Genomic DNA, 16,384 nt, shown 5'->3' with positions numbered 1-16,384 from the left:
TGACCTTGACCAGTATAAATGACCTTCACCAGTAGAAATGACCGTGACCAGTATATGACTGTGACCAGTATACATGACCTTCAAGAGACTATAGTAAATGACCGTGACCAGTATAAATGACCTTTATAAGACTAGTAAATGATCTTCACCAGTATAAATGACCTTGACCAGTATGCGGTCCGTGACCATGGACTATAGCCTTTTGCTTTTCCTTGATTTTCACCTTTAAAAAATCCTCAACAATGATGAAGAATCGCACACTATAGCGCGCCGCTCAATGACCTGAGACCATGGACCAATGAATGAAATACAACACATTGAGCAGGGCACTGCAGGGAGTTGAACCCCGTTCCGGTAAACCAGAAGTCCGACACCAGTGCCTTAGTTTTTGTGTTGTTGTTCATTTAAAGGTCCAGGTGTGCATACGCATGTGCCCCTGTGTGTGTAGGTGCATGTGTGCATGTGTGTGCACGCTTCAATGACCACTGTTGGACCCAATGGCGATCAAGGACCTCAGGGAGCCACCCATAATTCACAACGGTCACAGCGAACTCTGTTGCATCACAACTGGTGGCCAACAGTCGTAACCAACACCGCCACGACCCACAGGAGAATACCATCGCACAGTGGTATCAGACCAACCACAATCAGCCAGCCCTCAAACCAAACCCTTCGACCTAGAAGAACTCAAAACTGCAATGGGAAAGTTGAAACCCGGAAAAGCAGCAGGGATTGATGACATACTGGCAGAAATTATACAGCACCTGGAACCTAACGCAAAGACCTGGCTCGTGGGGATGCTGAACACATGCATGGCACAGAAAACCATCCCTTCTGTCTGGAGAAAAGCCAAAGTGGTTGCAATCCCCAAACCTGGCAAAGACCCATCATCCTCAAAGAGCTACCGACCCATTTCCCTCCTCTGCATCACCTACAAGAGAGGCTGCTACTCCAACGCCTCATACCACTCATAGACACCAAGCTGACTAAAGACCAAGCTGGTTTCCGTCCCGTCCTGTGCTGGACAGAGCTCAACCTCACCCAACACATTGAGGATGGGTTTGAGGGAAAACAAATAACTGGAGCAGCAACTGGAGGGCGAAGCAAGCACGCAGGCAGCTTGTGCCTGCCTGCGTGCCTGCCTGCCTTCCTCATGTGGAAGCTGCATAGTTGAGTTTGTGTGTGTGTTTCTTTTTCTGTCTTTCTTTCTTAGGACGAAGATCAAGGTAGACGCCGTTGGAAGGCTCAACACAAGCCGATGCCCCTAGAGATCCATCCCAAAGCTTCCCTCAGGGAGTCCAGCAAGCCAGCTAGCCAGCAAGCCCGCCCAGTCAGCCAACGCAGCCAGCCAGCTCCGCCAGTCAGCCAGTGTAGAAAGTCAGGCTGCCAAGCCAGCGCACATCAGCCCTCGCAGTCAACCATTGTAGCCATACCAGCCTTGCTCAGTCAGCTCAGCCAGGCCTCTCTCGAGGCCTGGCTCTCTGTCTGCCTGGCCCGGTCTGCCCCGCCCTGCCTTGCAGCAACAGAACCAGCCTTGCTGGCAAGCCAGCCAGCTCAGAATACGAGCTCAGCAAGCCAGCGCAGCTGGCAAGCACGCAGTTAGTCTAAACCAGTTTCAGACTGGCAGGCCAAGGCAGACAGACAGGAAGACCGAGGCGCCTAGGCAGGCAGACAGGCCAGGAAGGCAACAAAGTGCAGGCAGGGGGACTGTCCGGCCTAAGGCTGCGCTGCAAGGGTTGGAGCCTGGCCAGCTCCTGCTGGTCTAGACTGAGTGGCTGTGGCTGCACAGTAAGGCTGCGGTAACCTAGTCTGGGCTTGCTGCTGCACTGGCTTGCTCAGCTCGCATTCTGAGCTGGCTGGCTTTCCAGAAAGGCTGGTTCTGTTGCTGCAAGGCAGGGCAGGGCAGACCGGGCCAGGCAGACAGAGAGCCAGGCCTCAAGAGAGGCCTGGCTGAGCTGACTGAGCAAGGCTGGTATGGCTGCAATGGCTGACTGCAAGGGCTGATATGCTCTGGCTTGGCAGCCTGACTTTCTACACTGGCTGACTGGCGGAGCTGACTGGCTGCGTTGGCTGACTGGGCAGGCTTGCTGGCTAGCTGGCTTGCTGTGCTCCCTGAGGGAAGCTTTGGGATGGATCTCTAGGGGCATCGGCTAGTGTTGAGCCTTCCTATGGCGTCTACCTTGATCTCCGTCCTAAGAAAGAAAGACAGAAAAAGAAAGACACACAAACCCAACTATGCAGCTTCCACCTGAGGAACCGAGACGCGAGAAAAGAACTGAGCGTCACTTGGGATGGTCACAAACTCTCCAACCATACCCACCCCATGTATCTTGGAGTTACACTGGACAGGACACTCTTCTTCAAAAAAACACCTGGAGAACACAAAAGCCACGGTCAACACCCACAATAACATCCTGTGAAAACTAGTGAACTCCCAAGTGGGGCGCAGACCCACAAACAATCCGTGCAACTGCCATGGCCCTGTCTTTCTCTACAGCAGAGTATGCCTGCTCAAGCTGGAGCCGATCACGTCACACCAAATTGGTCGACACAGCCCTAAATGACACCTGTCGCATCATCACGGGATGGGTCAAGACAACACCTGTCCCGTCCGTGCCTTTATGCGCTAGCCGGCACCTCCCCCCGCACATCAGACGACTGTGTAACGCTCAAGATGAATGGAAAACACAGGAGATAGACAGTGAAGTCTGGAATGAAATGATAGAGAACACCTCACACACACAGTTTCCTTTCGTGGCCGTTTACATTCGAGGGTCGCCGGTCCTCTCGAACGGAACAGTTTAACGTCATGCCCAGGACGAAAAGATATAGAGAACACCATAATGACAAATAACAGCAGGAAGGCATGGGCCACAATCCACCGTCTTGGCAAAGACCACACCACCCATAATTCACAACGGTCACAGCAAACTCTGTTGCATCACAACTGGTGTAGGTATTGGATGGAGCCCGCACACCACAGGTATAAGAAAGACGTGATGCAGAGGAGGGAAATGGGTCGGTAGCTCTTCGGGGATAATGGGTCTTTGCCAGGTTTAGGGATTGCAACTACTCCAGCCTTTTTCCAAACAGAAGGGATGGTTTTCTGTGCTATGCATGTGTTCAGCATCCCCACAAGCCAGGTCCTTGCGATAGGTCCCAGGTGCTGTATCATTTCTGCAAGTATGCCATCAATCCCTGTTGCTTTTCCGGGTTTCAACTTTCCCATTGCAGTTTCACGTTCTTCTAAGTCGAAGGGTTTGGTTTGAGGGCTGGCTGATTGTGGTTGGTCTGATACCACTGTGCGATGGTATTCTATGTGGGTCGGTGGCGGTGTTGGTTACAACTGTTGGCCACCAGTTGTGACCAAGACCGCCACCGACCCACAGGAGAATACCATCGCACAGTGGTATCAGACCAACCACAATCAGCCAGCCCTCAAACCAAACCCTTCGACCTAGAAGAACTTGAAACTGCAATGGGAAAGTTGAAACCCGGAAAAGCAGCAGGGATTGATGACCTACTGGCAGAAATGTTACAGCACCTGGGACCCAACGCAAAGACCTGGCTTGTGGGCATGCTGAACACATGCATAGCACAGAAAACCATCCCTTCTGTCTGGGAAAAGGCCAAAGTGGTTGCAATCCCTAAACCTGGCAAAGACCCATTATCCACAAAGAGCTACCGACCCATTTCCCTCTGCATCACCTACAAGGCTATATGAGAAGCTGCTACTCCAACGCCTTGTTGCCACTCATAGATACCAAGCTGACTAAAGACCAAGCTGGTTTCCGTCCCAGCCGCTCCTGTGCTGGACAGAGCTCAACCTCACCCAACACATTGAGGATGGGTTTGAGGGGAAACAAATAACTGGAGCAGCATTCAGAGATCTCTCTGCTGCCTACGACACTGTCCAACACCGCACAATGGTCAGGAAAAGCCTCCTCAACAACAGGCGCTTCTATGTCCAGTTAAATGACCAGAGGAGTAAATGGAAAGCCCAAAAGAACGGCCTCCAACAAGGTAGCGTGCTCGCCCCCCTCCTTTTCAATATCTACACAAACGACCAGTCACTACCCAATGCCTAATGCCAGCGTTTCATCTACGCCGACAACCTCTGCATTACGACCCAACAAGCAGACTTCCAGAAGATTGAGTCTGTCCTTGAAAGTGCCCTCCAAGAAATGTCAAGCTACTACAATACAACCACCTGAAACCCAACCTATAGAGAACACCTCACACACACATAATTTCCTTTCGTGGCCGTTTACATTCGAGGGTCGCTGGTCCTCTCGAACGGAACAGTTTAACGTCATGCCCAGGACGAAAAGATATAGAGAACACCAACATGTCAAATAACAGCAGGAAGGCATGGGCCACAATCCACCGTCTTGGCAAAAACCACACCACCCATAATTCACAACGGTCACAGCAAACTCTGTTGCATCACAACTGGTGTAGGTATTGGATGGAGCCCGCACACCACAGGTATAAGAAAGACGTTCTTTGTTGAAATACTGACAGCGTTTCGATCCATTTGATCTTCATCAGGTCATGTGTACACAAAACATACACTTTTATACTAAGGGAGTGCCCCCATTAAACAATCAAAATACCACATTTTGGTGCCCCTCCCATCACTGCAGGTGTGACACGTCAACCCTGAGTGAGTAGGTGGGGACCCAGACATATTGATGTAAATATAGTCTGTTCAGAAATTGTAGTGCCTCTCATAGAGCTTGTAGGTGATGCAGAGGAGGGAAATGGGTCGGTAGCTCTTCGGGGATAATGGGTCTTTGCCAGGTTTAGGGATTGCAACTACTCCAGCCTTTTTCCAAACAGAAGGGATGGTTTTCTGTGCTATGCATGTGTTCAGCATCCCCACAAGCCAGGTCCTTGCGATAGGTCCCAGGTGCTGTATCATTTCTGCCAGTATGCCATCAATCCCTGCTGCTTTTCCGGGTTTCAACTTTCCCATTGCAGTTTCACGTTCTTCTAAGTCGAAGGGTTTGGTTTGAGGGCTGGCTGATTGTGGTTGGTCTGATACCACTGTGCGATGGTATTCTATGTGGGTCGGTGGCGGTGTTGGTTACAACTGTTGGCCACCAGTTGTGACCAAGACCGCCACCGACCCACAGGAGAATACCATCGCACAGTGGTATCAGACCAACCACAATCAGCCAGCCCTCAAACCAAACCCTTCGACCTAGAAGAACTTGAAACTGCAATGGGAAAGTTGAAACCCGGAAAAGCAGCAGGGATTAATGACCTACTGGCAGAAATGTTACAGCACCTGGGACCCAACGCAAAGACCTGGCTTGTGGGGATGCTGAACACATGCATAGCACAGAAAACCATCCCTTCTGTCTGGGAAAAGGCCAAAGTGGTTGCAATCCCTAAACCTGGCAAAGACCCATTATCCACAAAGAGCTACCGACCCATTTCCCTCTGCATCACCTACAAGGCTATATGAGAAGCTGCTACTCCAACGCCTTGTTGCCACTCATAGATACCAAGCTGACTAAAGACCAAGCTGGTTTCCGTCCCAGCCGCTCCTGTGCTGGACAGAGCTCAACCTCACCCAACACATTGAGGATGGGTTTGAGGGGAAACAAATAACTGGAGCAGCATTCAGAGATCTCTCTGCTGCCTACGACACTGTCCAACACCGCACAATGGTCAGGAAAAGCCTCCTCAACAACAGGCGCTTCTATGTCTAGTTAAATGACCAGAGGAGTAAATGGAAAGCCCAAAAGAACGGCCTCCAACAAGGTAGCGTGCTCGCCCCCCTCCTTTTCAATATCTACACAAACGACCAGCCACTACCCAATGCCTAATGCCAGCGTTTCATCTACGCCGACAACCTCTGCATTACGACCCAACAAGCAGACTTCCAGAAGATTGAGTCTGTCCTTGAAAGTGCCCTCCAAGAAATGTCAAGCTACTACAATACAACCACCTGAAACCCAACCTATAGAGAACACCTCACACACACATAATTTCCTTTCGTGGCCGTTTACTTTCGAGGGTCGCTGGTCCTCTCGAACGGAACAGTTTAACGTCATGCCCAGGACGAAAAGATATAGAGAACACCAACATGTCAAATAACAGCAGGAAGGCATGGGCCACAATCCACCGTCTTGGCAAAAACCACACCACCCATAATTCACAACGGTCACAGCAAACTCTGTTGCATCACAACTGGTGTAGGTATTGGATGGAGCCCGCACACCACAGGTATAAGAAAGACGTTCTTTGTTGAAATACTGACAGCGTTTCGATCCATTTGATCTTCATCAGGTCATGTGTACACAAAACATACACTTTTATACTAAGGGAGTGCCCCCATTAAACAATCAAAATACCACATTTTGGTGCCCCTCCCATCACTGCAGGTGTGACACGTCAACCCTGAGTGAGTAGGTGGGGACCCAGACATATTGATGTAAATATAGTCTGTTCAGAAATTGTAGTGCCTCTCATAGAGCTTGTAGGTGATGCAGAGGAGGGAAATGGGTCGGTAGCTCTTCGGGGATAATGGGTCTTTGCCAGGTTTAGGGATTGCAACTACTCCAGCCTTTTTCCAAACAGAAGGGATGGTTTTCTGTGCTATGCATGTGTTCAGCATCCCCACAAGCCAGGTCCTTGCGATAGGTCCCAGGTGCTGTATCATTTCTGCCAGTATGCCATCAATCCCTGCTGCTTTTCCGGGTTTCAACTTTCCCATTGCAGTTTCACGTTCTTCTAAGTCGAAGGGTTTGGTTTGAGGGCTGGCTGATTGTGGTTGGTCTGATACCACTGTGCGATGGTATTCTATGTGAGTCGGTGGCGGTGTTGGTTACAACTGTTGGCCACCAGTTGTGACCAAGACCGCCACCGACCCACAGGAGAATACCATTGCGCAGTGGTATCAGACCAAGCACAATCAGCCAGCCCTCAAACCAAACCCTTCGACCTAGAAGAACTTGAAACTGCAATGGGAAAGTTGAAACCCGGAAAAGCAGCAGGGATTGATGACCTACTGGCAGAAATGTTACAGCACCTGGGACCCAACGCAAAGACCTGGCTTGTGGGGATGCTGAACACATGCATAGCACAGAAAACCATCCCTTCTGTCTGGGAAAAGGCCAAAGTGGTTGCAATCCTTAAACCTGGCAAAGACCCATTATCCACAAAGAGCTACCGACCCATTTCCCTCCTCTGCATCACCTAGAAGAGAGGCTGCTACTCCAACGCCTCTTGCCACTCATAGACACCAAGCTGACTAAAGACCAAGGTGGTTTCCGTCCTGGCCGCTCCTGTGCTGGACAGAGCTCAACCTCAACCAACACATTGAGGATGGGTTTGAGGGAAAACAAATAACTGGAGCAGCATTCAGAGATCTCTCTGCTGCCTACGACACTGTCCAACACCGCACAATGGTCAGGAAAAGCCTCCTCAACAACAGGCGCTTCTATGTCCAGTTAAATGACCAGAGGAGTAAATGGAAAGCCCAAAAGAACGGCCTACCACAAGGTAGCCTGCTCGCCCCCTCCTTTTCAATATCTACACAAACGTCCAGCCACTACCCAAAGTAGTAGTACTGGAATGAAATGATAGAGAACACCTCACACACACATAGTTTCCTTTCGTGGCTGTTTACATTCGAGGGTCGCCGGTCCTCTCGAACGGAACAGTTTAACGTCATGCCCAGGACGAAAAGATATAGAGAACACCAACAAGACAAATAACAGCAGGAAGGCATGGGCCACAATCCACCGTCTTGGGGAAAAAATAGCTGATCAATAAGCCCCAAACGCGTTGCACTGCGACGCGTTTTGAGCTTGTACATCGGCTATTTTTGCTACAACAGTAATATGCAACGTGGCCCTCTGGAGTGAGAGTGGAAATATAGTGGACTGTGGAAATATAGTCTCTATCGTCAAAGTTGCCCACCCCCATTCTAAACACTACAACATGCAGAGGAGAAGTCATAACAGAACCATCTAAACACTACAGCATGCAGAGGAGAAGTCATAACAGAACCATCTAAACACTACAACATGCAGAGGAGAAGTCATAACAGAACCATCTAAACACTACAACATGCAGAGGAGAAGTCATAACAGAACCATCTAAACACTACAGCATGCAGAGGAGAAGTCATAACAGAACCATCTAAACACTACAGCATGCAGAGGAGAAGTCATAACAGAACCATCTAAACACTACAACATGCAGAGGAGAAGTCATAGCAGAACCATCTAAACACTACAGCATGCAGAGGAGAAGTCATAACAGAACCATCTAAACACTACAGCATGCAGAGGAGAAGTCATAACAGAACCATCTAAATACTACAACATGCAGAGAAGTCATAACAGAACCATCTAAATACTACAGCATGCAGAGGAGAAGTCATAACAGAACCATCTAAACACTACAGCATGCAGAGGGGAAGTCATAACAGAACCATCTAAATACTACAGCATGCAGAGGAGAAGTCATAACAGAACCATCTAAATACTACAGCATGCAGAGGAGAAGTCATAACAGAACCATCTAAACACTACAACATGCAGAGGGGAAGTCATAACAGAACCATCTAAATACTACGAAATGCAGTCATAACAGAACCATCTAAACACTACAGCATGCAGAGGAGAAGTCATAACAGAACCATCTAAACACTACAACATGCAGAGGGGAAGTCATAACAGAACCATCTAAATACTACAACATTCAGTCATAACAGAACCATCTAAACACTACAGCATGCAGTCATAACAGAACCATCTAAATACTACAGCATGCAGAGGAGAAGTCATAACAGAACCATCTAAATACTACAGCATGCAGAGGAGAAGTCATAACAGAACCATCTAAATACTACAACATGCAGAGGGGAAGTCATAACAGAACCATCTAAATAGTAATACTACGACATGCAGTCATAACAGAACCATCTAAACACTACAGCATGCAGAGAAGTCATAACAGAACCATCTAAACACTACAACATGCAGAGGGGAAGTCATAACAGAACCATCTAAATACTACAACATTCAGTCATAACAGAACCATCTAAACACTACAGCATGCAGTCATAACAGAACCATCTAAACACTACTCTGTTCACCTCTAGTCGATTATTTATTCAGCCACGGACCACCATTGTGAGCATAGAGTATATTATGAATAGAGAAGGCACCCAGAGGAAACCCTGAGGCGAAATGGACATAGTGGCCGAATGAAGGTATTGCAGCCTGGCCCCAAACACATGAACGCGCTGGTCCGTTGACTATCATTGTGCACTTTCACGACGGCAGCACGCTAGCTAGCGAACTAGCGTGCATCCCAGAATGCTTTGTTCCTACTGTGTTATGTTCATATATGTTACTACTACTACTTTATAAAACCATGATCCAGTAGCCGAATGGTTAAGCCGATGGTATGTGAACATCCGGGCCCGGGTTCACTTCCCAGTCGATAACCGAGTTTATTTTCTTCTTAACAAACACAACACTGTTTGTTTGCATCAAGTCGAGGTCCTTTATTCATTCCGTATCTGAGCCACGGGACCACCATTTGTAGGCTCAAATACTGAATGAATAATGGACCTCGACGAGAAAAGCTAAAACAATTGTGCTAGTTTGGTAAGAATGAAGCTAACTCTCAGTCCTCGATGGGGACTCGAACCCGGGCCCTGTTGTCTACTAGGCGCCGAGAGTAACCTTTCGGCTACTGGAACACGGTTTTACAGAGTGGCACGAACATAATATATAAACATCACAACAAGTTAACATATAAAGTGATCACAGATGTTTGAACAACAACAACGTTAAGTATTAAATAACATTGAACGTACCTGCTTGCTGCGGACACGACGACGACCGACATGGTGACGTGGCAAAACAACACTGAGCAAAACCCCCTCCACGCGTCTCTTCCGTATTTGAGGGGGGGCGGCACTTCCTTCCGGGTATGACGTGAGGCCACGCCCGCGAGGACGTGGAGCTTTCTTGATTTGAGGGGGGGCGGCACTTCCTTCCGGGTATGACGTGAGGCCACGCCCGCGAGGACGTGGAGCTTTCTTGATTTGAGGGGGGGCGGCACTTCCTTCCGGGTATGACGTGAGGCCACGCCCGCGAGGACGTGGAGCTTTCTTGAGTAAGACCCGGAAGCGGGTTACGTCACGGCTTATAAATAGTCAATACAGACATGAGTCCCCTTCCTGGCAGCGTCCTCAGTGGTCTAGCCGTTTAGACACCCGACTTTGAATTAAACTTTATATAACTTCACGGGTTCAAACCCCTCTGATGTTTTTCTCAATCATTGATTCACAATACCAGAATGCACGTTTAATCATAGTACATAAAGCAGACAGCCCTGTGATTAAACCTTCAGCATTACATTACACTGCAACCCCACTGTGGCTATACCTTTTTATTCACAATGCAAAGTTATTGTACTCCTAATAATATATCATGGTGTAGTCTAGCTCTGGTTTGATTGATTGATTTAAATATTTTATTAATAGTTTGTAGAATTACAGTACATTTCAAGCACAAACTCAATACAAAGACTGTTAACTGTGAGTGGACGACCCAATTAAGCATTACACTTGTTTTAGAGGGTCCACATTGTTCAATTCATCAAAAGTCCACATTGTTCAATTCATCAAAAAACAACATTATTACAAACCTACATTATGTGGGATCCTTTAGCTTACAAACGGAGTGACATTTCTGGCCACAACGTGGGTGTCGCTGGGCTGTGGCGCTGCCAACTGACTTTTGTGTTTCCCTCTGCTTCATGATCACCTTTTAGTTCCTTTATTACAGCGAATCAAAGGTGTGTGAAATACTTCTGTAATTAATGACTTGCTGACTATCTCGCGATTTTAGCCTGGATTTAGTGTTCACGCCACATAGGCTATACATTGAAGACCACATAGGCTATAGCCTACATGAAGACCCGACTCCAGCAGCAGAACTGACAGGTAGGCTACAGTACCAAAAAAAAGCTCTATCTTGACCACAGAAACGCCCCTAAAAGACACGGTATCCTACCGTCGGTATACGTGTAACATAGTGTGTATAAATTGGCAGATTTTATTTTTTATTTTGCACGTCACTTTCTGACTTTCCAAAGGAAACGTTTTAATGCCTTATTGCTGTGTTGTTGGTGATTTGTGGATTCGTTTTAGATCAATCAGGGATCTGTTAATAACGTAATACTGTACTGCAGTCTGCAGTTGTTCCCAAATCCACATTTGTTGAGCCCCCATTAGACCCCCATTAGACACTACTTGATATGTATCAAACAAATTTGGCTAATAATAAATTAATTAACATAATTTCAAACATTAAACCATTTAAACTTCTTCACCTGAACTGACCAGCTCGGTGAAATAACTCAGTACTCAAAACATGTTAATTTATATCAATTTTATTTATAACTGCCAATGTCATGTAAATGTACAACGCACAAAATGTATGTCACCATAACCAAACATGTATTTCTACTTGATAAACCTTATTTATTGGAAGACGGAGCACTTGCAGCATGTATAGATTTTGAGTCTATAATTTTGTTCTAAATACCTGCAAATTGACAAATTGTACATAACTCATGTACTGGACGCTTTATCGTATAAAGTAAAGAAAATAAAGAACCAGACCACGTGATTAGACAAAAAGTCTCTGCAAAAAAAAAAACAGTTTCTTACCCAAACTTACAAGTGAAACTTCAGTAGTATTTAACCCATTCTGACCTGAGATCAGATTCATACGAGGTTTCCACATGGACACACACTGGTCTGATTAACCCATTCTGACCTGAGATCAGATTCATACGAGGTTTCCACATGGACACACACTGGTCTGATTAACACGGTTCTGAATGTGAAAATCTGACATAACATTTCTATGTTCCGCATCTAGAGCCATACTGTAAAATAGATTCCAGCCTCACAAGAACTATGCATACATTTCACCTGGGCTGGTGGTGATTCACATTAAATGCCGGCAAAGCCATCCATCCTTTAATCACTTGAAACATGTGAAATTATCCTTTACAAATGTTCAAAAACAGCCTCACAATGCTGTGTTGTGAGTTTGTAGATCAGCCATTTTTACAATTGAACATTGTTGTGCGACTAAGTGTATATATTATGTAGGACTTAAGAGGTTAATTACAAAATGATGTAACAATAACTGAACGACTTCTACAAACATCTGTCAAAGGCATCACAAATTTAAAAAAAATTGCAGAGTGTGGTTGCCGCAGTGGCTTACATATGCCCCTCCCACTAGTATTGCCAGCCAATTACAATTTCAAGTCACGCCTTAGATCATGCGTAAGTAATTCGGAGGGGATTTAACCCCCGAAATTCATGTTTTTGCGACAAACGGTTACATTTCTCGCATTTGCGGCACCCCCTATGGATGAAAATGGTTGATTGAACCACCCCGGACATGTGATTGAAATGTGGGATGGATTGGACATTCCGTTCGTGATTTATGGCATTTTTTGTGATATAGGCCCCTCCTACTAACTTCGGAAGACGATTACGGCCGAACGATACGCACTTTCAAAATTCTGCAGTTCAGTTTTAATTGGATGGGTCCAGAGATCACGTGTGCCGATTTCTGTGAGATTTGGACAAAATCTGTAGGAGGAAAAGCAAAAAGTGTGTTTTGGACAAAATTCAAAATGGCGGAAAATCTATCATGGCGGAAATGGGCATGGCCTATATGGGGAGATGCGTCATGACCCAAGGAATCCAGGGAAAAAATATTTTTTATTTTACGACCTATGGTTCAAGAGTTATAAGCCAAAAGGTAAAGTGGGCTGTTATAGCGCCACCATGAGGCCGACCGATAAAATTTTAAGGTTAAATAATTTTAGGGATAATGTTGAATTATCCCTAAAAGTTTTGTAACTATAGTCATTACAGTCTCCGAGGAACAAATACTTGAATGTGAATTTTTGCCTTTTCCCATTCATGTCAATGGGGAAATTTAATTCACTAATAAATTCATATCAATTAAACTATACAACATTTCTCTTAACAAAATACAAGCACACGATTCCCGATTTTTCCGGTCAATTTGACATATGGCTCAAGTGCGTACAGCGTACAGTGTGGGAGGTATAAAGCGTCAAAATAAAGACTACTCCAGTGAAATAATAAAGTGTCACAGTTACAAGAGTCTGGTTGCCCATTCGGGCAACCACACTAATTATTACACAACCTAGTTGCTGCACTACTGCGATATGTCCAGAAGATGGAGAGAGTGAGACATTTCATACGCTGTACTTCCGCAAGTTTTGAGAAGGTAGTGATGATCCCATCGCAGAGAGGGACAGTTGGACGTGCTGTGATTGGCCACTGGTTGTCATCACAGTACACTTCACACACACTTACGTACATTGGTCGCCACCATTTCAGTGTAGTAAAAGTCAGCGGCGACAACATAGCAGCCATAAACATGGACTGTATAATTATCTCTTATCTGTATGTATGCTAAAGCGAGACTACATTCAATTTGATTATCAGAATCAGAGTTGCCTGGCAACCAACTAACAAATCACAGTGCGATCGTCCCACTGGACTATGGTTTGTAGACAATTCCAACTAAGAGAATACGTCAAGAAGGTTCGATATAGTTTATATAGCTTTCCTGAATGCTCACCGTTTGACCCCTCCAGTCAGCGGTACTGTCTGTTGATTTATACCGTGTCATGGACATAAAAGCCATGGACATAAAAGAAAAGACGGCTGCCTTATTAAAAAGGTATGACACAGGAAGCACATTCTCCTATCTACCTGTCCTCCCCAAAGCGGCGGTCCTGATCCCACTGTTCGTGAAAAAAGGTGAGCTGCAGGTGCTCATGACCCTACGTTCAACCAAGGTACGATTACGCTACGAAAATATTAATTTAAATCTCAATCTCTCTCTCTCTCTCTCTCTCTCTCTCTCTCACACACACACACACACACACACACACACACACACACACACACACACACACACACACACACACACAGAGAGAGAGAGAATGTCTAATTTGCATTCATGCAAAAATGTGTTTATGTATATCTTTCCCCAGTATGTTCCCTCAGCACTACGCTCATTCAGCGTAGTACTGAGGGAACATACTGGGGCTACTAATATATGCCCTATTCTCAAACTGTTAATAAATCCTTCAATCAATCAATCAATCAATCAATCAATCAATCAATCAATCAATCAATCAAAGCTATGCACCAGAGATATGTTCACTCATTCCCAGATATAGTGCAGATACATCTAGATTTCCCCTCCAGGGATCATCATCATCTCTTAAATTGACACAACAGAACGCATACATACCACAAATGTTTACCGGGACATGCCATGTATCTTTGCAGCTGAGGACCAATGCTGGTGAGGTGTGTTTCCCAGGTGGCAAGAGGGACCCCGGGGACAGAGATGACATAGACACAGCCCTTAGAGAGGCAGAGGAGGAGATAGGTTTACCCGTTGACGAGGTGGAGGTAATCTGTAGGCTGTTTCCCATCATTAATAAGGTAACTTCTTGTTCTCTTGTAACCACAATAAATGATGGTTAATAATATGTACATAGGATGTGGCCTAATATAGAGCCCTCTCAGCCCTGGGGGACTCCAGTCAACTAAGAATACTATATACAGTTAAAAAAAAACAGGGTTCCCATGGTCATGAAATTCCTGGAATGAAATCAAATGCTTTGGAAAATGTTTGTATTATACATTGTTTTATTCATTAAATAAACATGTCTAACACGTGAAATACCGGAACTAATGTATACAGGAGGTTATGTGACAAAAAGAGTAGATCTACAAGCTAACATGTTGCATCGTGATACGTTGTTAGCTCGTTGATCTATTGTCGCCTGACACCTTCGCTCGGGTCTGTCTTGGCACATTGATGATGGCACACTGGTGTAAAGAGACACATTATTGCACTGTATGATAATATGATAATGCTATAGGCCTGGAAATGGGGTAACATTTTTTGGAAATGGAAATGTTTTGAAATTTCATTGTTAAAAATGTGGGGGAGGATTTCAGCTCATGTTTCTCACCACCACTCCTAACAGCATGGTTTACTGGTGACTCCAGTGGTGGGCTTCATAGAGGAGTCGTTCTGCCCTCGTCCAAATCCAGATGAAGTCAGCGCTGTGTTTACAGTACCCCTGGACTTCTTTACCTGTGGGAAGGACCACGCAGCCTACAGCCCCCCTGGAATGGCCGGACCACTCCACGGTTTCAACTTCACAGATCCTGATTCGGGTAACCGGTATCATATATGGGGTCTGACGGCTATCATGGCCATAGTCGTTGCAGTTCTTGGTCTCAGAAAAAGACCTGAGTTTGACATTCCTTTTGACTCTGATGATCCCCTGTCTTTCTTCCAACATAGTTTAAACAGAAGAATCAGCAAACTTTAACTGTGGTTTTGAGTGTTATGCAGTCAACATTTACTTGCAACACTTTTTATTCATCAATTGCTGTGAACGGCCCTGGCTGTGAATGTGATTGCAAACGTAGGGGCAGCAGTGGTTCAGGGGAAGTGGTCGCTAGAGCAGATGGATGGGACCGCAAGGTTCCCAGTTCGATCCCGGGCTCCCCCAGAGTTGGTGTCGAAGTGTCCTTGAGCAACTTGACTCTGAACCCCTAATTGCTAAATGTTGCAGGTTGGTGCCTTCACTGCCTTGCATGGTTTCCTCCGCCATCGGTGTATGGATGTGTGTGAGAATGGGTGAATGTAATGCAATGCACAATCTATGTAAAGTGCTTTGGATAAGATTGCTATATAAATGCACCATTACCAAACTGTTCCCTGGAAAACAAAGCAATACTTGATCAAGCGGCCTATATAATGGAATGCACTTTGTTTATTTGGTTGTGGATTGTACAACTGTTGTTTTATTTAAATTGAAAGGATTAATAAAAAATATTTAATATAATTTCCATCTGGTTAAATACATTAATTCAAGAGTTTAATCACAACCGAGAAGATGATAAGACCTTCTGGGCACAGGTCTCCACTAGGAGGATAGTGTGTGTGATGTTTAGCAAAATGTTCAGGAGTAATATAAACATGTGCGTGCGTGTGACGTAACTTGGCCTGTTGTAGCGCCCTGTGTTGAGGAGTTGTGGCGATTTGTACAAAATGGGTACAAAGCAGGCTACTCCTGAAAACTTTAGAAGCCAATCAGGATTGATTATAAGAAATCAAACAACCCCGTCTTGATCACATGAGAGCATGTGTACCGATTTGCGTGACATTTGGATAAAATCTGAGTAATCTAAAGTAATATTAGAAAATGTATTTAACATATATCGGCCTCCTGGTGGCGCTATATAGAGCAG

At 45.7% G+C, this 16,384-nt stretch overlaps 1 protein-coding gene across 1 annotated transcript; it reads left to right on the top strand.

Moving 5' to 3' along the window:
- The first annotated feature begins 13,456 nt into the window (after positions 1-13,456).
- Positions 13,457-15,923, top strand: nudt7 (nudix (nucleoside diphosphate linked moiety X)-type motif 7). Its single transcript, XM_083763176.1, has 3 exons — positions 13,457-13,899; positions 14,399-14,557; positions 15,109-15,923. Exons 1-3 carry the CDS (start codon positions 13,729-13,731, stop codon positions 15,457-15,459), a joined length of 681 nt encoding a protein of 226 aa, XP_083619302.1. The 5' UTR covers positions 13,457-13,728; the 3' UTR covers positions 15,460-15,923.
- The last annotated feature ends 461 nt before the right edge of the window (positions 15,924-16,384 follow it).

The sequence above is a fragment of the Protomyctophum parallelum genome (genome assembly GCF_964188405.1).
Source record: "Protomyctophum parallelum genome assembly, chromosome: 4".
NCBI classification, from domain to species: domain Eukaryota; kingdom Metazoa; phylum Chordata; class Actinopteri; order Myctophiformes; family Myctophidae; genus Protomyctophum; species Protomyctophum parallelum.
Note: the sequence above shows the minus strand (reverse complement) of the source record. Positions and strands in the feature narration are given on the sequence as shown.